The sequence below is a fragment of the Paraphaeosphaeria sporulosa genome (genome assembly GCF_001642045.1).
Source record: "Paraphaeosphaeria sporulosa strain AP3s5-JAC2a unplaced genomic scaffold CC84scaffold_3, whole genome shotgun sequence".
Lineage (NCBI taxonomy): Eukaryota > Fungi > Ascomycota > Dothideomycetes > Pleosporales > Didymosphaeriaceae > Paraphaeosphaeria > Paraphaeosphaeria sporulosa.
In genome coordinates, this window is record NW_017253362.1 from 2,190,154 (window position 1) to 2,207,428 (window position 17,275).

The 17,275-nt window shown below is 48.9% G+C and overlaps 7 protein-coding genes across 7 annotated transcripts; 2 read left to right on the top strand and 5 right to left on the bottom strand.

Annotated features, from left to right (window-relative positions):
* Nucleotides 1-1,503: 1,503 nt before the first annotated feature.
* On the bottom strand, nucleotides 1,504-2,765 carry CC84DRAFT_1239972 (kynurenine 3-monooxygenase; the record flags this gene model as incomplete). The annotated part of the gene is made up of 3 exons (XM_018183997.1): nucleotides 1,504-2,033; nucleotides 2,063-2,252; nucleotides 2,352-2,765. The coding sequence occupies 3 exons, from the start codon at nucleotides 2,763-2,765 to the stop codon at nucleotides 1,504-1,506; spliced, it is 1,134 nt and encodes a 377-aa protein (XP_018039004.1).
* An 879-nt stretch (nucleotides 2,766-3,644) lies between these two features.
* On the top strand, nucleotides 3,645-5,297 carry CC84DRAFT_1203964 (uncharacterized protein). Its single transcript, XM_018181869.1, has 4 exons — nucleotides 3,645-4,092; nucleotides 4,159-4,229; nucleotides 4,284-4,666; nucleotides 4,721-5,297. Exons 1-4 carry the CDS (start codon nucleotides 3,804-3,806, stop codon nucleotides 5,205-5,207), a joined length of 1,230 nt encoding a protein of 409 aa, XP_018039005.1. The 5' UTR covers nucleotides 3,645-3,803; the 3' UTR covers nucleotides 5,208-5,297.
* Nucleotides 5,298-5,543: 246 nt separating this feature from the next.
* Nucleotides 5,544-5,860, bottom strand: CC84DRAFT_1162550 (uncharacterized protein). Its single transcript, XM_018178021.1, has one exon. It carries the CDS (start codon nucleotides 5,773-5,775, stop codon nucleotides 5,551-5,553), a length of 225 nt encoding a protein of 74 aa, XP_018039006.1. The 5' UTR covers nucleotides 5,776-5,860; the 3' UTR covers nucleotides 5,544-5,550.
* A 1,184-nt stretch (nucleotides 5,861-7,044) lies between these two features.
* CC84DRAFT_1239987 (acetyl-CoA synthetase-like protein) lies at nucleotides 7,045-11,914 on the bottom strand (the record flags this gene model as incomplete). The annotated part of the gene is made up of 3 exons (XM_018183998.1): nucleotides 7,045-8,741; nucleotides 8,794-11,432; nucleotides 11,547-11,914. 3 exons carry the CDS (start codon nucleotides 11,912-11,914, stop codon nucleotides 7,048-7,050), a joined length of 4,701 nt encoding a protein of 1,566 aa, XP_018039007.1.
* A 1,118-nt stretch (nucleotides 11,915-13,032) lies between these two features.
* Nucleotides 13,033-14,578, top strand: CC84DRAFT_1240000 (FAD/NAD(P)-binding domain-containing protein; the record flags this gene model as incomplete). Its single annotated transcript, XM_018183999.1, has 3 exons — nucleotides 13,033-13,161; nucleotides 13,213-14,086; nucleotides 14,140-14,578. Exons 1-3 carry the CDS (start codon nucleotides 13,131-13,133, stop codon nucleotides 14,576-14,578), a joined length of 1,344 nt encoding a protein of 447 aa, XP_018039008.1. The 5' UTR covers nucleotides 13,033-13,130.
* Nucleotides 14,579-15,333: 755 nt separating this feature from the next.
* CC84DRAFT_1174094 (uncharacterized protein) lies at nucleotides 15,334-16,129 on the bottom strand (the record flags this gene model as incomplete). The annotated part of the gene is made up of 3 exons (XM_018180074.1): nucleotides 15,334-15,536; nucleotides 15,597-15,969; nucleotides 16,022-16,129. The coding sequence occupies 3 exons, from the start codon at nucleotides 16,127-16,129 to the stop codon at nucleotides 15,334-15,336; spliced, it is 684 nt and encodes a 227-aa protein (XP_018039009.1).
* Nucleotides 16,130-16,649: 520 nt separating this feature from the next.
* On the bottom strand, nucleotides 16,650-17,201 carry CC84DRAFT_1240007 (uncharacterized protein; the record flags this gene model as incomplete). The annotated part of the gene is made up of 2 exons (XM_018184000.1): nucleotides 16,650-17,102; nucleotides 17,169-17,201. 2 exons carry the CDS (start codon nucleotides 17,199-17,201, stop codon nucleotides 16,650-16,652), a joined length of 486 nt encoding a protein of 161 aa, XP_018039010.1.
* Nucleotides 17,202-17,275: the final 74 nt, after the last annotated feature.

Below are 17,275 nucleotides of genomic sequence, written 5' to 3' on the forward strand. Positions count from 1 at the left end.
CGCCCTCATATCTAATATAAGGGCGGATGGCTAGCTATTCCTACTACCTCCTACCCGGAGTACTGTCCGTACTAAGGTAACTTCATAGGCCCTTATCTAATAATAGTAAGATACTTAGTACACGCCCTTATATCTAATACTAGTAGTGGAGAGAAGAGGTGAATTTAATATTATAGGCTAGATACTTAAGGAGCTAAGATAGCTAGAATAAATATTTATAATTTTATGAAGAGTTAAAGTTAAGCTTCTACTATTAAAGTTATATATCTACCCCCCAAAGCTAACATTGGGTCTGAGGTCCCAGCTAGTCCTAGGCCGAGACAAGACCTCTAGGGCGTAGCCCATCATACTAGAGGCCTAAATGGATAAGCCTATATAAGTCCGCGATATAGCGGATCTTACGCCCACTATAGAATAACCCCTAGGAGGGTAGAGTAGGGGGGTATATAATGGGCTACGCCCTAGAGGTCTTATCTTAGCCTAGGACTAGCTAGGACCTTAGACCTAATGTTAGCTTCGGGGGGTAGATATATAACTTCGGTAGTAGAAGCTTAACTTCAACTCTTTATAAATTTATAAATATTCATTCTGGCTATCTTAGCTCCTTAAGCATCTAGCCCATAATAGTAAGTAGTATATGCTCTCTAATAATACCTATGTAGAGTCTAAGGCTAAGGAGGAGGAGAAGAAGAAGAGTAAACGCTATAGCTATAAGGCTTATATAGAGGAGTAGGCACGCGTTATATATAATAGGTATAATAAGAAGTACTATACCTACTATACCGCTACCGCCTAGAAGTAATTATATTTATATATTATGTAGTATAATGCTAAAGTATACTATACTATAACCCTATAGTCCTAGAAATGATTGTGTCTGCGCTCATTACGTTGTCAAGGTCCTAGAAATATAATGATTAGAGCCTATAGTAGGTCCCTTATAGTCCCAGAAATATAGTGGTTGGAGTACGCGGACCTCTAGTAGTCCTAAAATATAGTGGTCTCTGCACGAGCACGCAGGCAAGTTATAATGTAATATGGCTACGATATAGGTCAATATACAACCGCTGACGCATTAATGCAGCTAAGAACATTAAGTGGGTTGATGGCGATGATGGGGCATAGCGTCCACAGTCGAGTATAATCTACGAGTTGGTCAAGTATAATTTACCGGGTCGCGTGACGTGACGTGAAAAGTCGGTGGGGTGCGTAGCTCGCTTGCTGGATACGTTATTGAATAATGCAAGGGAGCCTTATGCAGAATGGGACGCAAGTGACGCAAGTCCCCAGAAGGTCTTAGACATGTTTGCCTTGTCTCAGCTCCTTAATTCTGGACTCTGGTTATACGCGGCGATAAGCGATCAACCAAAGTCTGGACTCTGAGTGAGTCCTCAGGCTTATGCCGTCGTCACCGCGTAAGCTCCAGTTTCGGCGACCGAGATAAATTTCCCGTCCCTTTCTTCAATCGTTAGTGATTAACGAAATGGATGGGGCATGAAAAGCCTAGGCAGAACCTTTGACCGTGAGCTCTTGTGCCCACTTCTCGGCCTCGACCGACATGTCGGGATCATACAACCAACGAAGCTCACCACCCTCTCCACGCATTAATGAAGAGTCGGTCCAAATGGCATTCGGAGGTAGCTTGGCCTTTTCTGCCTCAGGTAGTCGCTTTGCGTTCATTTGCTGCGTCAAGTCAAGTATCTTTCGGATGCGCTCCTGGCGATATGATTGCCACAACGCCGCAGCTTCCTCCAGATGCACCGCTGGCGACGGCTTGGAGAGAAGGGATGCTAGGGAGCAGGCATCCTCAATTGCCTGATTATCGCCTTGACTAACCGTAGGCCGTATGGCGTGTGCTACATCGCCGATGTAGATAACGCGCTTTGATTCGGAAAGCCACGATGATAATGGAGCAAGGCCGTAAAAGGCCCAAAATCCCATTATATCCGGTGGTATAGCCTCCAGGGCCGATTGCACGATATCCGGCCAATCAGTCTGATTTTTATGTATCGTGTTGTAAAGCTTATGTTTGTCTTTGCGAAGAGAGTTTTAATTATCTAACTCTGGGAGCAGTCGCTGCGCCCCGATATAGATCTCAGAGCCATCTGGTTCTTTGGTTCTTGTGGGATAAGCAAGAAGCCCCCCGGCTTGCCCATAGCGATTGCTGGTAAGCCGTAATTGTCGGGAATGCGAAGCTGTGATCGCTGCACGACGCAGCTGATGCCCAGGATGCCTGCATACGTGGGGTGTGCCTCCGGCAAGCAGGTCGAGCGCACCGTAGAATGAATGCCGTTAGCACTAATTAAGAGCGAAGCGGAAGCTCTTTAGCCGTTCGTTAAGGTGAACTCGACCTTGGTATCAAGGTCCGGCCTATCATAGTCAACAGTGGCCATGGCGCTGTCGAAAAACACTGGAATATTGCGCTCCCGCAGCATCACCAATAGCTTATCTAGCAGTTCTTTGCGCATCATACGCATAGCCGGGTATCCGTAGATGGTCCTTGAGCCGAAGTAATATATGTCTGTAGTCTCATTCTTGGCATTCTTGAAATATAGCTTATCAAAGTGCAGTGCTTTGTCGAGCAAACGCTTATACGCGCCAAGACTGTCGAGAGCGCGTAAGGCGTTGGGGGAAAGCATGAGCCCACCGCCGGGGTTGTAGTACCTAGAGCGTGCTTCATAGATTATAGATGGTATGTGGAGGCGATGCAAAGCAAGGGCAAGGGTGTAGCCCTGACCAGTAGCGTTAACGTCTGTCGGATGCATCATTTACGGCCAAACCTCCTCCAATAATGGCCACCTCAGCAGGAGGGCCCGAAACAGTCATGATGTAGAGAGGGAATGTGACACAGGCGAGGCAAGGAATTGTAAGTAGAGGTGACTATTCTCGTGAGCTGCAGTTTGGTAATCAATACATGTCAAGCTTACAATGGCATGATTTGGATTCTGTGGATAGAAAGGCGGTAGTCCAGTATCGCTTTATCTTATACTGTTTTGCTAGTCGTTTCATATCATCCCGGTGGTCTGAGTTGCGTACAATGTCGGCAGGTCAAGCAGGCTAGGCAGAAAAAAAAGGCATCAGATCCGAACACAGAGCGGTCCAGGGATATCTATTGAGCGACCAGATTGCCGGGAGAGGGAACTTATAACTTTGAAATTTGGGCCCCAGTCCGTGGTTCTGTCATCCGAGCTGCCCCGCTTTCAAGATCCGAACCGTGTTGCCCGACCTCATCTACCGAAGGTTACACAGATCCGAACCCTGTCGTCCAAACTCGCCGAATGTCCCACTTGTGAGGTACGCCGATGGCCAACGTAGCACTTGGATATGGTAACTTTAGAATATTGGTCCGATCCTCTCTAGTGTTACTTCGGCAAGGCGTGCGTACCTGGGTAGATGGATGGAGAATAGTATTTCGGCGCAGGCACCAATTAGCGTCTTCTTGTACCCCTATTATTAATGCTCAGCCGCACCATGGTAAGCGTGGCCTGATCTGGCTGACCACCCTCTTGGATTTACGGAATCGATTCGCCAGATGCAAGGAGATTGTACATCGGGTGAATTATGGAACCATATGCTACCCGGCTACGGTTTGTTAATTTACATCCAATATGAACGGCCCACCTTCCACCAATTCGATGGGGAGTTGTGGAAATGCTTATCTCGCTCACTTATGAAACCACACTGGACGGATATCGCTGGGATCATTGAATTTCGTTCCTCTCCCATCTATTGGACGTTCTTTGTGCTTCGCATGTTTCTGTACGCGTCTGCATGGGTTCTTAGATTCTTTAACTACATCAACCATGAGTGGCACAGTATCACCAACGCTGGGTAGCGTAACACCAGTTGCTCATCATAATCCATTGATGGTACCTCCCCCAGGAGGCTGGATCGACCCTTCTAGAGCTACTATGCACTATAGGGCCGTTATACTGGTTGCACCCATCACGGCGTTCTACATTTTAGATCTTTTGGTACTTCTCCTCAGAGCCTGGTCAAGATATATCAAGAAGTCTTCATGGCGGCTGTCTGACTACTTCATCTTCATTGCTTCCATCTTTGGAACTGGCTATATCGCAATTTGCTGGCTAGGTAGGGCTCCATAACGGCTCAGAAAGGGAAAGCTTTTGTTCTTGCGGTATTGACTTCCTCACCCAGTTGCCGAGCGTGCCGGTATCGGCTACCCTATCATTCAAGTTGCACCCCATGAGCGTCTACTCATTCGAAAGGTAAGCTAATTCATTCACTTCATCTCTGTTCGAACTACTTTAAATGTTTTATAGGCATTTTTTGCGGCCTGGCTCCTGCAATCCTGGGCCAACTCATTTATTCGACTCTCCATCCTTGATTTCCTCCTGCAAGTCTTCGCTCCCGAGGAGAAGTTCTGCCTTGCCATCAACTTCTTTCAAGCGGCGACTTCGGCCTACCTGATTGCCTGCACAATCGCCTGGCTCGCAACCTGCCGTCCTTTCAGGTACAACTGGGAGCTTGGTCCAGACGTGCCTCGGCACTGTGGCAACCTTCAGCTCAAATTTTTTCTCAGCGCCATTTTTAACCTCGTACTCGATGTCGGCATTCTCATTCTCCCAATGCCTATGCTTTGGACTTTGCAGATAAACACACGCAAGAAGATTACCATCAGCCTCATTTTTGGATTAGGTAGTTTGTAAGTGCTCTAGGCGTGAATATCTTGTTTGCTTGGTGATCTAATATATTTCAGTGTCTGCTTCGCTACAGCATGGCGAACATACCACGTGGTTAAGTTTTCCAAGCCCCACAACCAGATAAACTTCACCATGGGCGTTGTCGAAGACGCTTTGTGGTCCGGGCTTGAAATAACTCTTGGAATTATCAATGCATGTTTACCTGCCATGCAACCCGCAGTCCAGCACCTCGTCCGTGGCCCCTACCAGCAACTCCTTGAATTTTCCACGAGTCGCTTCTCCAAACGTTCCAAGTCGTCTACGGGCTATAGCAGCACATCAGGCCACTCGCGCTTCACACCCTGGGCACGAATCAGCGGATCAGAGAATGGGTTAAAGACTGGCATCGAGCGCGAAGTGGGGTATTCGGTCGACTCAGAGTCAAATTCTAGTGATCGCATTCCTATGGAGAACGTCGGATCCACGACACAGCTAGCCACCCAAGTCTCCGTAACTTACCATGACCCCTTAACAAACAAGTACCGCCGCAGCAACAATCCTTAGCTGGTGCTGCTCGCTTGATCAGTAAAGATTGGACGGCTAGCTTGAACAGGATCCAAGGAGATAGACGAAGCTACGGAAAAAAAGTTACGTATTTTGGAGATGATTATTGACGAAAGTTCAACGTATTATTTCATCACCACGTTCAAATATGATGTATAGTGAGCAAGTAAATGAAGATTTTAGGACCAATAAGCTCGTTGTTTTCACAGAGTGACCAGCGCGTACGTCTTTCATTCATCATTATCTACAATACACATCTGAATCTTGTCCATATCCAAGAACGTCTTGTCATGGGCTTCGAGCCTTTCTGTGTTCTCCGGAGTCCCTGTAATTGCCCTGAGATTCAAGAATGCCGCCTTGTCTTTGAACTCCGGATATCCGATACCATCGTACTTGGCGTCCTTCGGGCCTTTGGCTGTTTCGGATAGTGGTGGCAGTGCGTTTGAGGGTAGGCATCGCCGGCAATCTCTTTCAGCAGGTTGAGGTGGTGAACGTCCCATTGCTCCTTGAATTCCTCGAGTGATATGCCGGGGGCCTTGACAGCGAGTAGATAGACCCTAAAAACCATTATGTTGATGTGGTGTCGGCAATGTTGACTATTGTAGAGAGAGGTCCGTTTTCGCTGTGCGAGATCTTTTATAGGGACACGGCGTTCGCGGTTGCGAAACGAAAAGCCCAAAAGATGAGTGCCTCGTATTAGAGCAAGGGATAGAACTACTTTCGGCTAAACTAAGCCATCGTTCATGCTAAAGAAATAGCTTGTGATCAATTGGCAGATGGTGCGGCGAGAGCGCCACACAATCAGCTCAGATTGAGACCAGGTGTCGTTCGCACTAATGGAGGAAGGTGATCACGGGCTCGGGCACGTGTAACCGACTCGCCGATGTCAAAGCGCGCCGATGCCGAGGATGTCGGCTACTGGTATTAAACCCTTTCGGTCGGTGATAGAGCGTAGCCTCGTCTTCGGCTATGCGGTACTTTCTGTCGGGGCGGAGCCACATGATCGATCTTGAGCATAGTTCTACAATGATTTAGTGCATTACATACAATAGCGACGGGCTCTGACATCGCGCAAGTCAACAACTTCCTAACACCCGTCATCGAACAACGGCAACGACAAACCATGGCTGAAAAGTCTGACTCGCACGAAGTCCACCAGCCGTAAGACTTCCTCTAATGGCTGTCCGAGTCTTCCTCAGAGCGAGAGAAACGACCCGAAGAAATCACCCAAAAGATCTTCTTTCTCATCGTCGCCGCAATATACACAAGCGCCATCGCAGCGATCCAGACCTAATACAAGCCCTACGCGAAGAAGCAGTCAGAGAACTCAGTGACCACGGCTGGACCCATACCTCAATAGACAGTCAGGTCTTGGAGGAAATCCGCTCTCCGCGTTTTGTGCTCTGGTGTTAATATCGTAGAGGCCATTGTGCAGAAGCAGGTGGAAGAGACAGGAGAATAGCATGTAACAAGAGAAGCAGTAGCAGAAGGATGAAATACCTATAAAAAGGAAGAAAGGGAAAGATATAGATGCATAGAGGAAGTTAGAGGGTGTTGATGTGTTGATGGGGGTGGCCCCTACGACGCCCAGGCCCCTCCGCATCCGTTTCGGGCTAGAAACAGGGGGTAAATGGGGTTTTTCGAGGGCGCACGTGCCGACGCAGGACGAGAAAACCAGAGATGGGCGGATGGGGTTATGGCATAACTGTCAGGCATTACTATTGACTCAAGTGTGTATGCGAGCAGAATTCATAAAGAAACTTTATTTATGCTATATGAGAATGAAAGTCTATCCAACATCCCATTAAGGAAGAGTGAAACCAAATCCAAAATGAAAGTCTTACAGTCTGAGTGCCTCAATTTCCAAATCAAAAAACTCTCCATCCGATAAATCGTCCACCTTATCGTTGAACTCCCTCAACTCCTTTTTAAGCTCGTTATAGCCTGTTTCTGCAGAAATACTCTCCAGTGCCTTGAGCATTGTAGCCTCCACTCTCGCGATCTCCGTCTTAGAGATTTGAGTGTTGTCATATTCCAACCTTAATACTACGCAGTCATCTGCAATTGCCGTAAATTCGACCAAAAGAAGGAATTTAGAGCCATTTGCGCACGCTATAAGCGGCTTCAGACCTTCCATGGAGAGCTTGGGTGAGCCGCGGTCATCATGGAATGTTACCATAATGTCAAGGAGGGCGTGGTTGGGGAAGTTATGTTGGGTTTCGCCCACGCAAGCCAGGAGCTGGATCCATGGAATCGCGTTGGCAATGGCAGATTGACTGCACTTCTGAACATCTTGGATGAAGGTGGAAGCAGAATCTTCCGAATGAGTAATTCGAATTGGCAGAGGTTCGAGGAAAAGTCCAACGGTTTCCAGATCCTCAGCTTGTCTGTTGAAATAAGGAGCGCCCAAGACAATGTCAGTGCTGTTGCTCTCTCGTTGTAAGGCCAAGGAAACAGAAGCAAGAGCCATTTGATGGAGAGTTGTCTTCGTAGTTGTGGAGTACTGGAATACTTGCTGAGCCAAAGATTTCGGTAAGTGAGTATATCGAGTTAAACCATCGTAACTGGTTCGCTTTGGCAGATGAGAAAGGTTATGCGGCACAGTATTACACCCTTGAAGGTATTCCTGCCACCATTGCAGTTGTGAGGCAGTTGCGGGTCTGTTCCAGGTCACTACGTCGGCATATTTCCTCTGAAGCTTGGGAAGACCACATCCATCATAGAACTGGACGACTTCTTTGAGCACCACTTGTAGTGTTGTCAAGTCGGCAATGATATGGCTCATACAGACCAGCATGGTGTCATGGGAAATAAAAATGCGGATAGGACACTCTCGCTGAAGATTGAACGGACGATTAACTTCTTCCGAGAGATAGAAGTGATCAACTTGCTCCACCTGTGGAGCGTATCGTGCGTAAGATCTCCTCACTCTTTCCGGGAGCGATTCATCTCGATGGTAGTTGCTGCGGAATATCTGATGGCGAGCCAGGACAGCGTTCCAAGATGTTGTCAAGTGGTCAATGTCGACAAGCTCAGGGTTCAACTTTGTGGCAAAAGTAACATTGAAGGCCGAGCAGCCTTGCTTGATTTCATACTTTTCAAACCATTCAGCTTCTATTGGAGAAACTCTAAAAGCCCCAAGGCGCTCTGACTTTGGTGATGGGTCGGCGATATTTGAACGAGAGCGAAATTGGTCGACTTTTGCAGCCATCTCAGCAAGGTTTGCGCATTGAATTACCTTTGCCATCGGAATTTCGATCTTGAAGACGCTGCAGAGCCTTCCTGTAAGACGAATTTGGAGAACCGAGTGACCTCCAAGTTCTGCGAAGTTCGATGTTTTAGTGAACTCCTCTGTGGGTGCCAATGCCAACAGCTCTCGCCAAACTTGCGCGACCAACTTCTCAGTGGGCAAAAGTGGGTTTGAATTGGTAGAACTCGACACCGCGACGCCACTTCGAGCCGCGATCTCCTTGTAGTCGAGCTTTCCGGCTGGCGTCATTGGAAACTTGGAAACAGCCGTTATCATTCGTGGGACTGAAATGAATGTTAGCAAATATCAAACTCAGAAGGTAGACGGTTCACTTACTTGCATGTGTTGGAAGCACTCTCGAGATTCTGGTGCGAACGTCCGCAATATTAAGCATCTCTGGTTGCATCATCGCAACCAGATAGTCCTCTTTCTGGCAAATGGCCACTGCAGTAGATTCTTTGATGGCTTGAGCAACACGCATTTCAATATCGTTCAAGTCGGTGCGATACCCGCGCAGCTTGATTTGCCGATCATTTCGCCCAAGACACTCAACTTCGCCTGCGTGGTTGAAGAAGCCACGATCACCTGTTCGATACATCATCTCACCGGTTCTCCCAGGGTAAATGGTATCCGGCAAAAACTTCTCCGCCGTTAGATCAGGCCGACCCATGTAGCCTCGCGCGACCTGAACACCAGCGCAATAGATCTCTCCGATGACGCCTGGGGGTGCCAATTGTTGATTGCGGTCAAGAATGTAGACCCGAGTGGTTGGGTTGGGAGGCCCAATAGTGACGTGCAAGCCTGGGCGAAGACGTTGGATAGTCGCCCCGCAAGTGGCCTCAGTTGGTCCATACATGTTGTACATGTTAGTGGCTGCGGACCAGATGTCGTTAACGTATTGTGGCACAGGCTCACCCACAACGTAAACCGTTTTCAGTTCGGGGAAATCCTCGGGATCGAGGACTTTAGCAACCGAAGGCGTTAAAGTGGCTGCGTTGGACCTTCTCAGTGCCGCAAAAGGATCAGCACCATAATTTAACACGAGAGTTGCACCGTATGATAGAGCAGAAAATATCTCGTGGATACTGCCGTCAAATGCCGGGGACATCACTTGAGCAATCTTTTGCCCAGGAGCAGCAAATAGGCGGACCTCAAGATCCCTTTGAAATGCTACCAAACCGGCGTGGTGGCACATGACTCCCTTCGGCTTCCCCGTAGACCCAGAGGTGAAGCAAAGGTAGGCATTATCATCCTGGCGTGGTGCTGGTCGGTGAGCCACTGGCTCGACTTCTGTCTCAAGAAGCTCGTCGACTGATAGGCAGAGTTGACAAACTTCCGGCTTGACGGTCTTGTCCGCCTCACCTGGGACGAGAAAGATATTAGCTCCAGCAGTTTCAAAGTTCATGCTACGGATATGGGCACGTAATGCAGAATCTTGAGCAGAGTAGACGCCGCCGGCTCTCAGGACACCATACATTGCGACGATCCAATTGATTGAACGATCGGCGTGGACGCAAACAACCTCTCCTGGTGCAATGTGTTTCTTTAGTGCGCTGGCAACCATACCGGATCGTTCTGCCAACTGGAGGTAGGTCAAAGAAAGATCGCCCTTTTCTACGGCAATCGCATCGGGATTTTCCCTGGCTGCCTTCTCGAAGAGTGTGACGAGGTCATCTTTTATCGAGCTCAAAGAAGTGTCCTCTGTATTGCAATTGCCGAACCGCATCAACGTTTCTTTGCTTCCCTTTGTCAACAATCGAGACATGAGGTCGCCCATACATGTCGTCTTCTTTTTTGATAGCAGAAGAATGGCGCGTCGATAGTGATCAGCCAGCAACTCCATATCTTGCTTACTGTACTTTGAAGGCTTAAAGCAGAGGCGGAGGGTCCCTTTTGCGCTGAGATACACCGATAGAGGCATATCCGGAATGACCCTGAACCAGGAGGTGCCAACGGGCTTCACATGATGCTCATCGGAAGCTTCCATATCAAATTCCATAGCCAGAGCTGAGGAGAAAGAACGGGTGTACCCGTCCTCAGGGGACGAAAACTGGACGTTCTGCAGAGCTACTGAGTGCGCGAAAACCAACTGCAGGAAATCTGTCACGGTCTGCGTCGGATCGATCGTTACGTGGAAAGGTAGGGTGTTAATGAGGGGACCAATTGTGTCGTCTGCACCAGCGAGGGGGAGATTTCTTCCCGAGAGGACTGTGCCAAAAACAACGGACGATGAGTCGCTGTAAAGAGACAAAGCCATTGCCCAAGCAGCTTGATACCATCCTGCGAGAGAAACGCCTGCGTTTCGGGCTGCGGCTGAGATTCTATTGATTGGTATGACAAACGAGACGTTCTCGATTGCGGCAGCTGAAGCGGGGACCTTTGGTTCTTTCAGTGCAAGTTCTCCTACTGGCTGAGGATGTTTTTCTATTTGATGTCTCCAAAAAGCTTGATTGCTCTCCCTGCTGGCATGCTGAAGGGACTGAACGCCCTTACTGACGCTATTGAAATCGGCTCCTGATGTGGGCCGATGTCCCATCAAACACATGCGGGCCTTTTCATACACCAGCTGGGCAGACATTCCATCGATGTAGGCATGATGAACACGCCAGACAATGGTGCTGGTTGAGGAAATAGGGTTCGTAATGCAATCGAAGGAACATTCAATGTGGCTTGGAGCCTTATCTTTGACTAGTTCCGCCTGATAGTGTTCATGCGAATCGCAGACAATGTCATTCCACTTGAACGGTGACAGAGAGGCTCCTTGACTTTGATCGGTCTCTGCTCCAAAGCTCATTCGGAAGATCGGCTCGGATTCAATCACAGCTTTCCATGCTGCCTTCATCGCGGGTATGTCGCATATTTTGTAGGTCTCATAAAAGTTGATGATGTTCGACCCAGGGTTCTTGATGTAGCTCTGCAAAAAGGAGAGCTGCATTTCCGTCATGTGGGGCGATCCCGAAGGTGAATCTGGAGGGCTGAGCTCTTGGATACGCATATTGAACATATCACCTTGCCGCGAGCCTCTGCGTCTGGTGGGTGAGCATGGCACCTGCAGCTCCTGGATTGATTTGCGTCTCAGTGTTGGAGACGTTGAGGCCAAGTGGACGGAAGATCTCCGACGAGCTGTGGGAGAAGCTGCGACTGGCGCGAGAAATGATGCCGAAGAGCATATTTCGATAATGGAACTGCTCAGAAGGATGTTGGCGATAGTAAGCTTGACTCCGTCCTTTTTGCAGAGGGCAGCGAGCTTTACGGCGAGCAAGGAATGTCCGCCAAGACCTATAAAGCTGGCTTGGGTGTCGATTGATTGAACAGGAAAGCCGACAAGCCGAGCGACATGACTCACGACTACATCTGCGATTGACACTGCTGGAGTGGAAATATAGGATGGTGTCTGGATGGAAAGACGTCGCAAGGAGCGAACAGGGTTTGGAGTGTCAGATGCACGTCGTGACATTTTGTCAGCTCCAGAAAATGATCGGTGATTTTTGCTTGATGATCGAAATTGGACAAATGAATTTGAGCTTCTTCTTCTTCTTCTTGGTAGTCGAGGTTGTGTTGGGGGTGTTGTGGTGGGATGATGATAAGGCCAATGTACGGCGACACCTTTTGTATAAGCATCATCCTATGGAAGAAGCTTCACATCTTGCATTTCACAATCTGATCGCCTATTTGCCTGCTCCATCGGAGAGCTGATGTGCGTAAAGCTTAGACTGCTTAGATGGTCAGTGTTGCGCAAAGGTTAGCTGGACGGATGCGACGCACAGGTCGATACGGTGCACAGATAGGCTTCAACGTTTCAAGGCCAATGCGGTGCTCATTGAAAGTATATCCGACATAGCGAAAGCGAGCTGTCCTTCAATGTTGCGCAAGACTAATTAGGTGTCTCGTGGCTCAGCTCTGACGTGGCACCCGGAATGAGCGTTGACAGGGATCAAGAACCTCGCGGGGATTCCAAGAGCCGCATCGCAGGGACACATACCAAGGGCCCTTGTTTTCCAGTGCTTCACGAGAGTCCGGGTGCGTTAAGAGCCGTATTGTGGTATCCGGCGTAATTGAGGTGACTGGTCAGTGCAAAAGTCATTGCGTAACAGGGGTGGCTAAGTCCAAGGAGCGCGTTTGTAGCCAATCAGGAAGGGACATCCGGCTGATTAATCTATCTTGAAGGGTTTAAGGCCACAAGCCACTACACCGACCAGTCACCTCACTTATGCCGGGTACCACAGTAAGAGGAAAATAAGATCCAGCAGCGGAGGAAGCGTGAGGTTACGTTCGACATCGTGACGCACAGGCCGTAATGTCAGACTCCGCTCCGATAGTGTCCTGCGTAAACACCCATGCACCATAGATGCGATGCCGGGCCGGATCCGAAAATCGAACATGCAATCAGGACGAAAACAATGAAAGCATTGCTGTGTGAATTTTGTATCTCGGGGCCGGGGGCAGAGTATATTTGTGAGAATCGCCCTTTCCGCTTCTCACCAGCAAAACAACAATTGGCTCCCATCCTCTATTCTCACCTATCAGCCTACTTTTGCATTCACACGTTTGCTCCATAAAGTCTCCAAGAAATTCCCTGATCAAAAGCAAAAACACTAATTGAGCTCTTAAAGCAATACCCAAACTCGACTTCCAATCGTGAACTTGCTATCTCACGGCTGAATCCTATCACAATGTCTTCCCCACGCATTGGAATCATCGGTGGTATGTAAACTACGCCGACTGGATCACAAACCCACTAACAATAATTTCCAGCCGGACCTGCTGGTCTGACACTTGCTCGTCTCCTTCAAATCAATGGCATTCCATGCTTCATTTTCGACCTCGAGCAAGATCGGTATGCTCGTGACCAAGGCGGTTGCCTTGATCTCCATGAAGGGGCTGCTCAACGCGCTCTGCGAGAATGCGGTCTTTACGATCAGTTCTTGGCTGTAGCCCGCACTGAGGGCGAAGTCCTCAAGATCTACGAGCCGAATGGAACAATCCTCCTTGACGAGGGTTCCGGCTATGGGGAGCGCCGTCCCGACTCCTTCAACGGCCGTCCAGAGGTTGATCGCCAACAACTCAAAGACATGCTCATAGACTCTCTCGCACCTGGAACCCTCAAATATGGTCACAAACTCTTCGCCGTGAAGACAAGCGTAGGAGGAACCAGCCAGAAGTACGACTTGCATTTCGAGCACAGCGTCGAAATTGGCTTTGATCTTGTTGTTGGTGCGGATGGTGCGTGGTCCAAGGTTCGACATCTGCTCACCGACCAGAGGCCCGTTTACTCTGGCATCAATGGTGTCGACGCTAAACTCTGCAGCATCGACAACGTTGATCTGGCGCTAAGCAGGCGCGTCGGACAAGGCATGTGTCTGACGCTCGGATCCAATACTACAGTTTTGTCGCAGCGCAACGGAGACGGCTGTGTTCGATCATACGGATTCATGAGATTACCAGAAGACTGGCAGACGACCTGTGGCATTGACTGGTCCTCGCATGAGACTGCGAAGAAGGAGTTCATTGAAAAGTATTACGATGGCTTCAACGATGATGCGAAAAACCTGATCCTCTTGGCCGATGAGATGGCGCCAAGGCCAATGTATATGTTGCCGCTCGGTCACCGATGGGCCCACCGGCAAGGGTCAGTCAAATTAAGGTTCACAATTACAACTCAGATTACTGACATCCATGCAGATTGACTTTGATCGGGGATGCTGCTCATCTCATGACTCCTTTCGCTGGTGTCGGTGTCAACGTTGCCATGGAAGACGCTCTCTCCCTAGGCCTCAAGCTAAAGCAGTGGAAGAGGGAGGTTTGGGATCAGTCCCCAGAGCAAGGCGTGTCAACTATCATTCAGCCAACTAGTGCTTATGAGCAGGAAATGTTTGCCAGGGCTGAGGCTTACGGAAAGGAAACATGGATGTACCTAAACCTCTTCTTCCATGAGAAGGGTGGACGACCAATGCTTGAGCATTTCGCTAAGGCAAAGGAGCAGGAGCGGGAACAAGCACAGAAGCAGGTGGAAGAGCAAACTAAGAAATTGGTCAAGACGGAAGCATTAACACAAGAGGAGGAGCCATGCTTGACTCAGGTAACGCTGGTTGAGTCCAAAGAGGAGGCTATCGCGCAGTAGTGCATATGGTGTTTGGGCTTCCCATGAGGCTAATATAAAGCTTGCGATATCAGCTATTAATTGGAACCAAATTCAGATAGAGGCAGTCGCTGCACAGACGTTTAATGTCTCTCGAGCTACACTTAGCTGCCGACGCGCTGGCAAGCCTTCCAGACGCAATTGCCAGCCTAATTCGAAGAGGCGTACCAAGCTAGAAAAGGAGGTAACTATTGGGTATATACTCGACCTAGATGAACGCGTATTTGCGCCTACGTACGCAGCTGTACGCAATATGGCCAACAAGCTGCTAGCAGCGCGCGATGCAGGCCAGGTTGGCCATAGGAACTGGGGGTAGGACAATAGAAGCGAAAAAAGCTATGGGTTAAGTCGCCAGCCGAAGCTTCTCCATGGAATGATTTCTTCACATCGTTACAAACTTGAGATTCATTCTTCTAATATTCAAGGTTGACGAAGAAAGAAAATACAACCCTGATGTCTATACCTGATTCCAGGACCAAGCCCGAAACGTATGTTTACGCCTGCTCTTGTTCGCCACCTGAAGACACTCCTTTATTCCTTCGGTACCCCCCCGACGAGACAATGCACAGGATCCGCAAGAAAGAAATAGATCTGAATTTTTCCCAAATCTTCTTCCTCATGAATCCCAACGACGGAAGATTGGCAGCAAAGATGCCTATATTATCTTCCAGCGTCGTCCAAATCACAAGATCAATACCACTCCCTACTCTTCGTCAGAAACCTTCTCTTTTTACTGATTAGAAGAATCTCTTACACGTCTGATCCTGGCTAAACTTCGTAGTGGCGTAATAGACACAGCGCCCGACGGAGCACCCGGTAGTGACCAATCCAAAACCAATGAGAATGGTCGTTGCAATCTTCTGGCTTATCGACATCTGAACCTTCCAGATCAGCATTAGGGGTGTGGATGTGCATATCAGATCGGTGGCTATGGACCACACTAGACGATTCTCAGTACGCAGTCACTCTGCTCGGGCGATGGGGTCAATTGTCAACATACCACCCTGCACGCTCGACGCAACCGCCAGCACCCTTCCACTCCAACACCTCTCTCCCGTTACCGTAATATCCCAACTCGCATAATACGGTCGACAATACGTAAAAAGTATCACCACACATCCGCCGTTAACAATCACCAAGCTTGCTATCAGCGCGAACATACAGTACCTCATCCACTGCTCCTGCGTCAACCGCAGCACCATAAATGCAATTGATATCTTTGTGATGACCGTGCAAAAGATGAAGGGGAAAATGACTAGTTGGGAGAACTTATACGACTGGATGATCTGGTGGGGGGTGAGGTAGACGACGTGGCGGCCGAGGCCGTGATGGAGGAAGAGGGTGTTGAGGATGAGTTGGATGAGGGAGCATATCTATTCAAAGTCAGATATTGAATTGAAAATCAGGATTGGGGTGGTCTATTACGGTTGCTATGATGATGGTTCCGTCGTCACAGCCTGGTTTACGCAAGCGCTTGAAGTTGCAATACATTCGCATGCCAAGGGTAGCAAGAGCGAGCGTAAAGGTTGCCATCATTGTTATTATGGCTTGCGTAGCGATTGATTCGTTTGGCGGCAGTTTGTTGTGATCAATTTTGGAGAGGTCGGGGCCCCGCATTTTTTTCGTCCAAGGGGTTGAGTGGGTGAATGATTGGCTGGAAGGTTGGCTGCAAAATAAGAGATGAACAGAGCAGTGGAGAATCTGACACCTCTAATTTCTGCAGACAGAAGATGCCTGCTTTGCTCGATGGAATAGAATCCAGGGCAACTATACCTCTGCGCCTTGAACAGCTGAACAGTATTCCGAGGGTGTGCCAACAACAAATCTCACTAACGTACGATTTTACCTAGAAACGTTATGTGAAACGTTGCATATAACGTCATCTGATCCCCAACCGGTTAGTGCTATTGCAGTTTCAGCTACCGGATTGAAGGCATGTTACTCGAAAATTTCGGATGGTTAGCGTCAAGGGATAGTCTTCTCTGAGCTTCGTCTTGCTCGTCTTCATCACTTGCAAAAACAGCGCTTCGGCATCGTCCCTCCGGCCTTTGTTTCAGTACGTCGACGCTAGGTTCGCCATGCTGGTCAGCGTGTCAGGATGGTCTGCTTCGAGCTTCATCTTGTGAATCTTCATCACTTGCACAAACAGCGCTTCGGCATCGTCCCACCGGCCTTGGGTTCTGTACGTCAACGCTAGGCTGGCCATACTAGTCAGCGTGTGAGGATGCTCCTCCTCAAGCACCCTCTTTCTCGTCTCCATTCCTTGCAACTCCAGCTCTTCGGCCTCCTTCCACCGACCTTTATTCCAAAACGTCAATATCAGGTTGGCCATGCTGATCAGTGTGTCGGGATGCTCCTCCCCAATCACCCTCTTTCTCGTCTGTATCACTTGCACAAACAGCGCTTCGGCTTCTGTCCACCGAGCCCCAGCAAGAAAAACTGCACCTATCATTGCCGTGCTACTAAGCGTCTCTTCGTGATCTAAGCCTAGTATCTTCCTCCTCGCCTTGGTTAGTGTAGAGGTTGCATAGCCTGTGTATTGCCCATTCTATCCCACCAACACTCACATTACCATTCGTGATGCAATGTTCAAGTCTTGCAGCATGTTGAAGAAGCCGCCGCTAGAGAGCTGTCCAAGTGAGGGTTCCAGATGAGCTAGGCCGCACTAGCAAAGCAGTC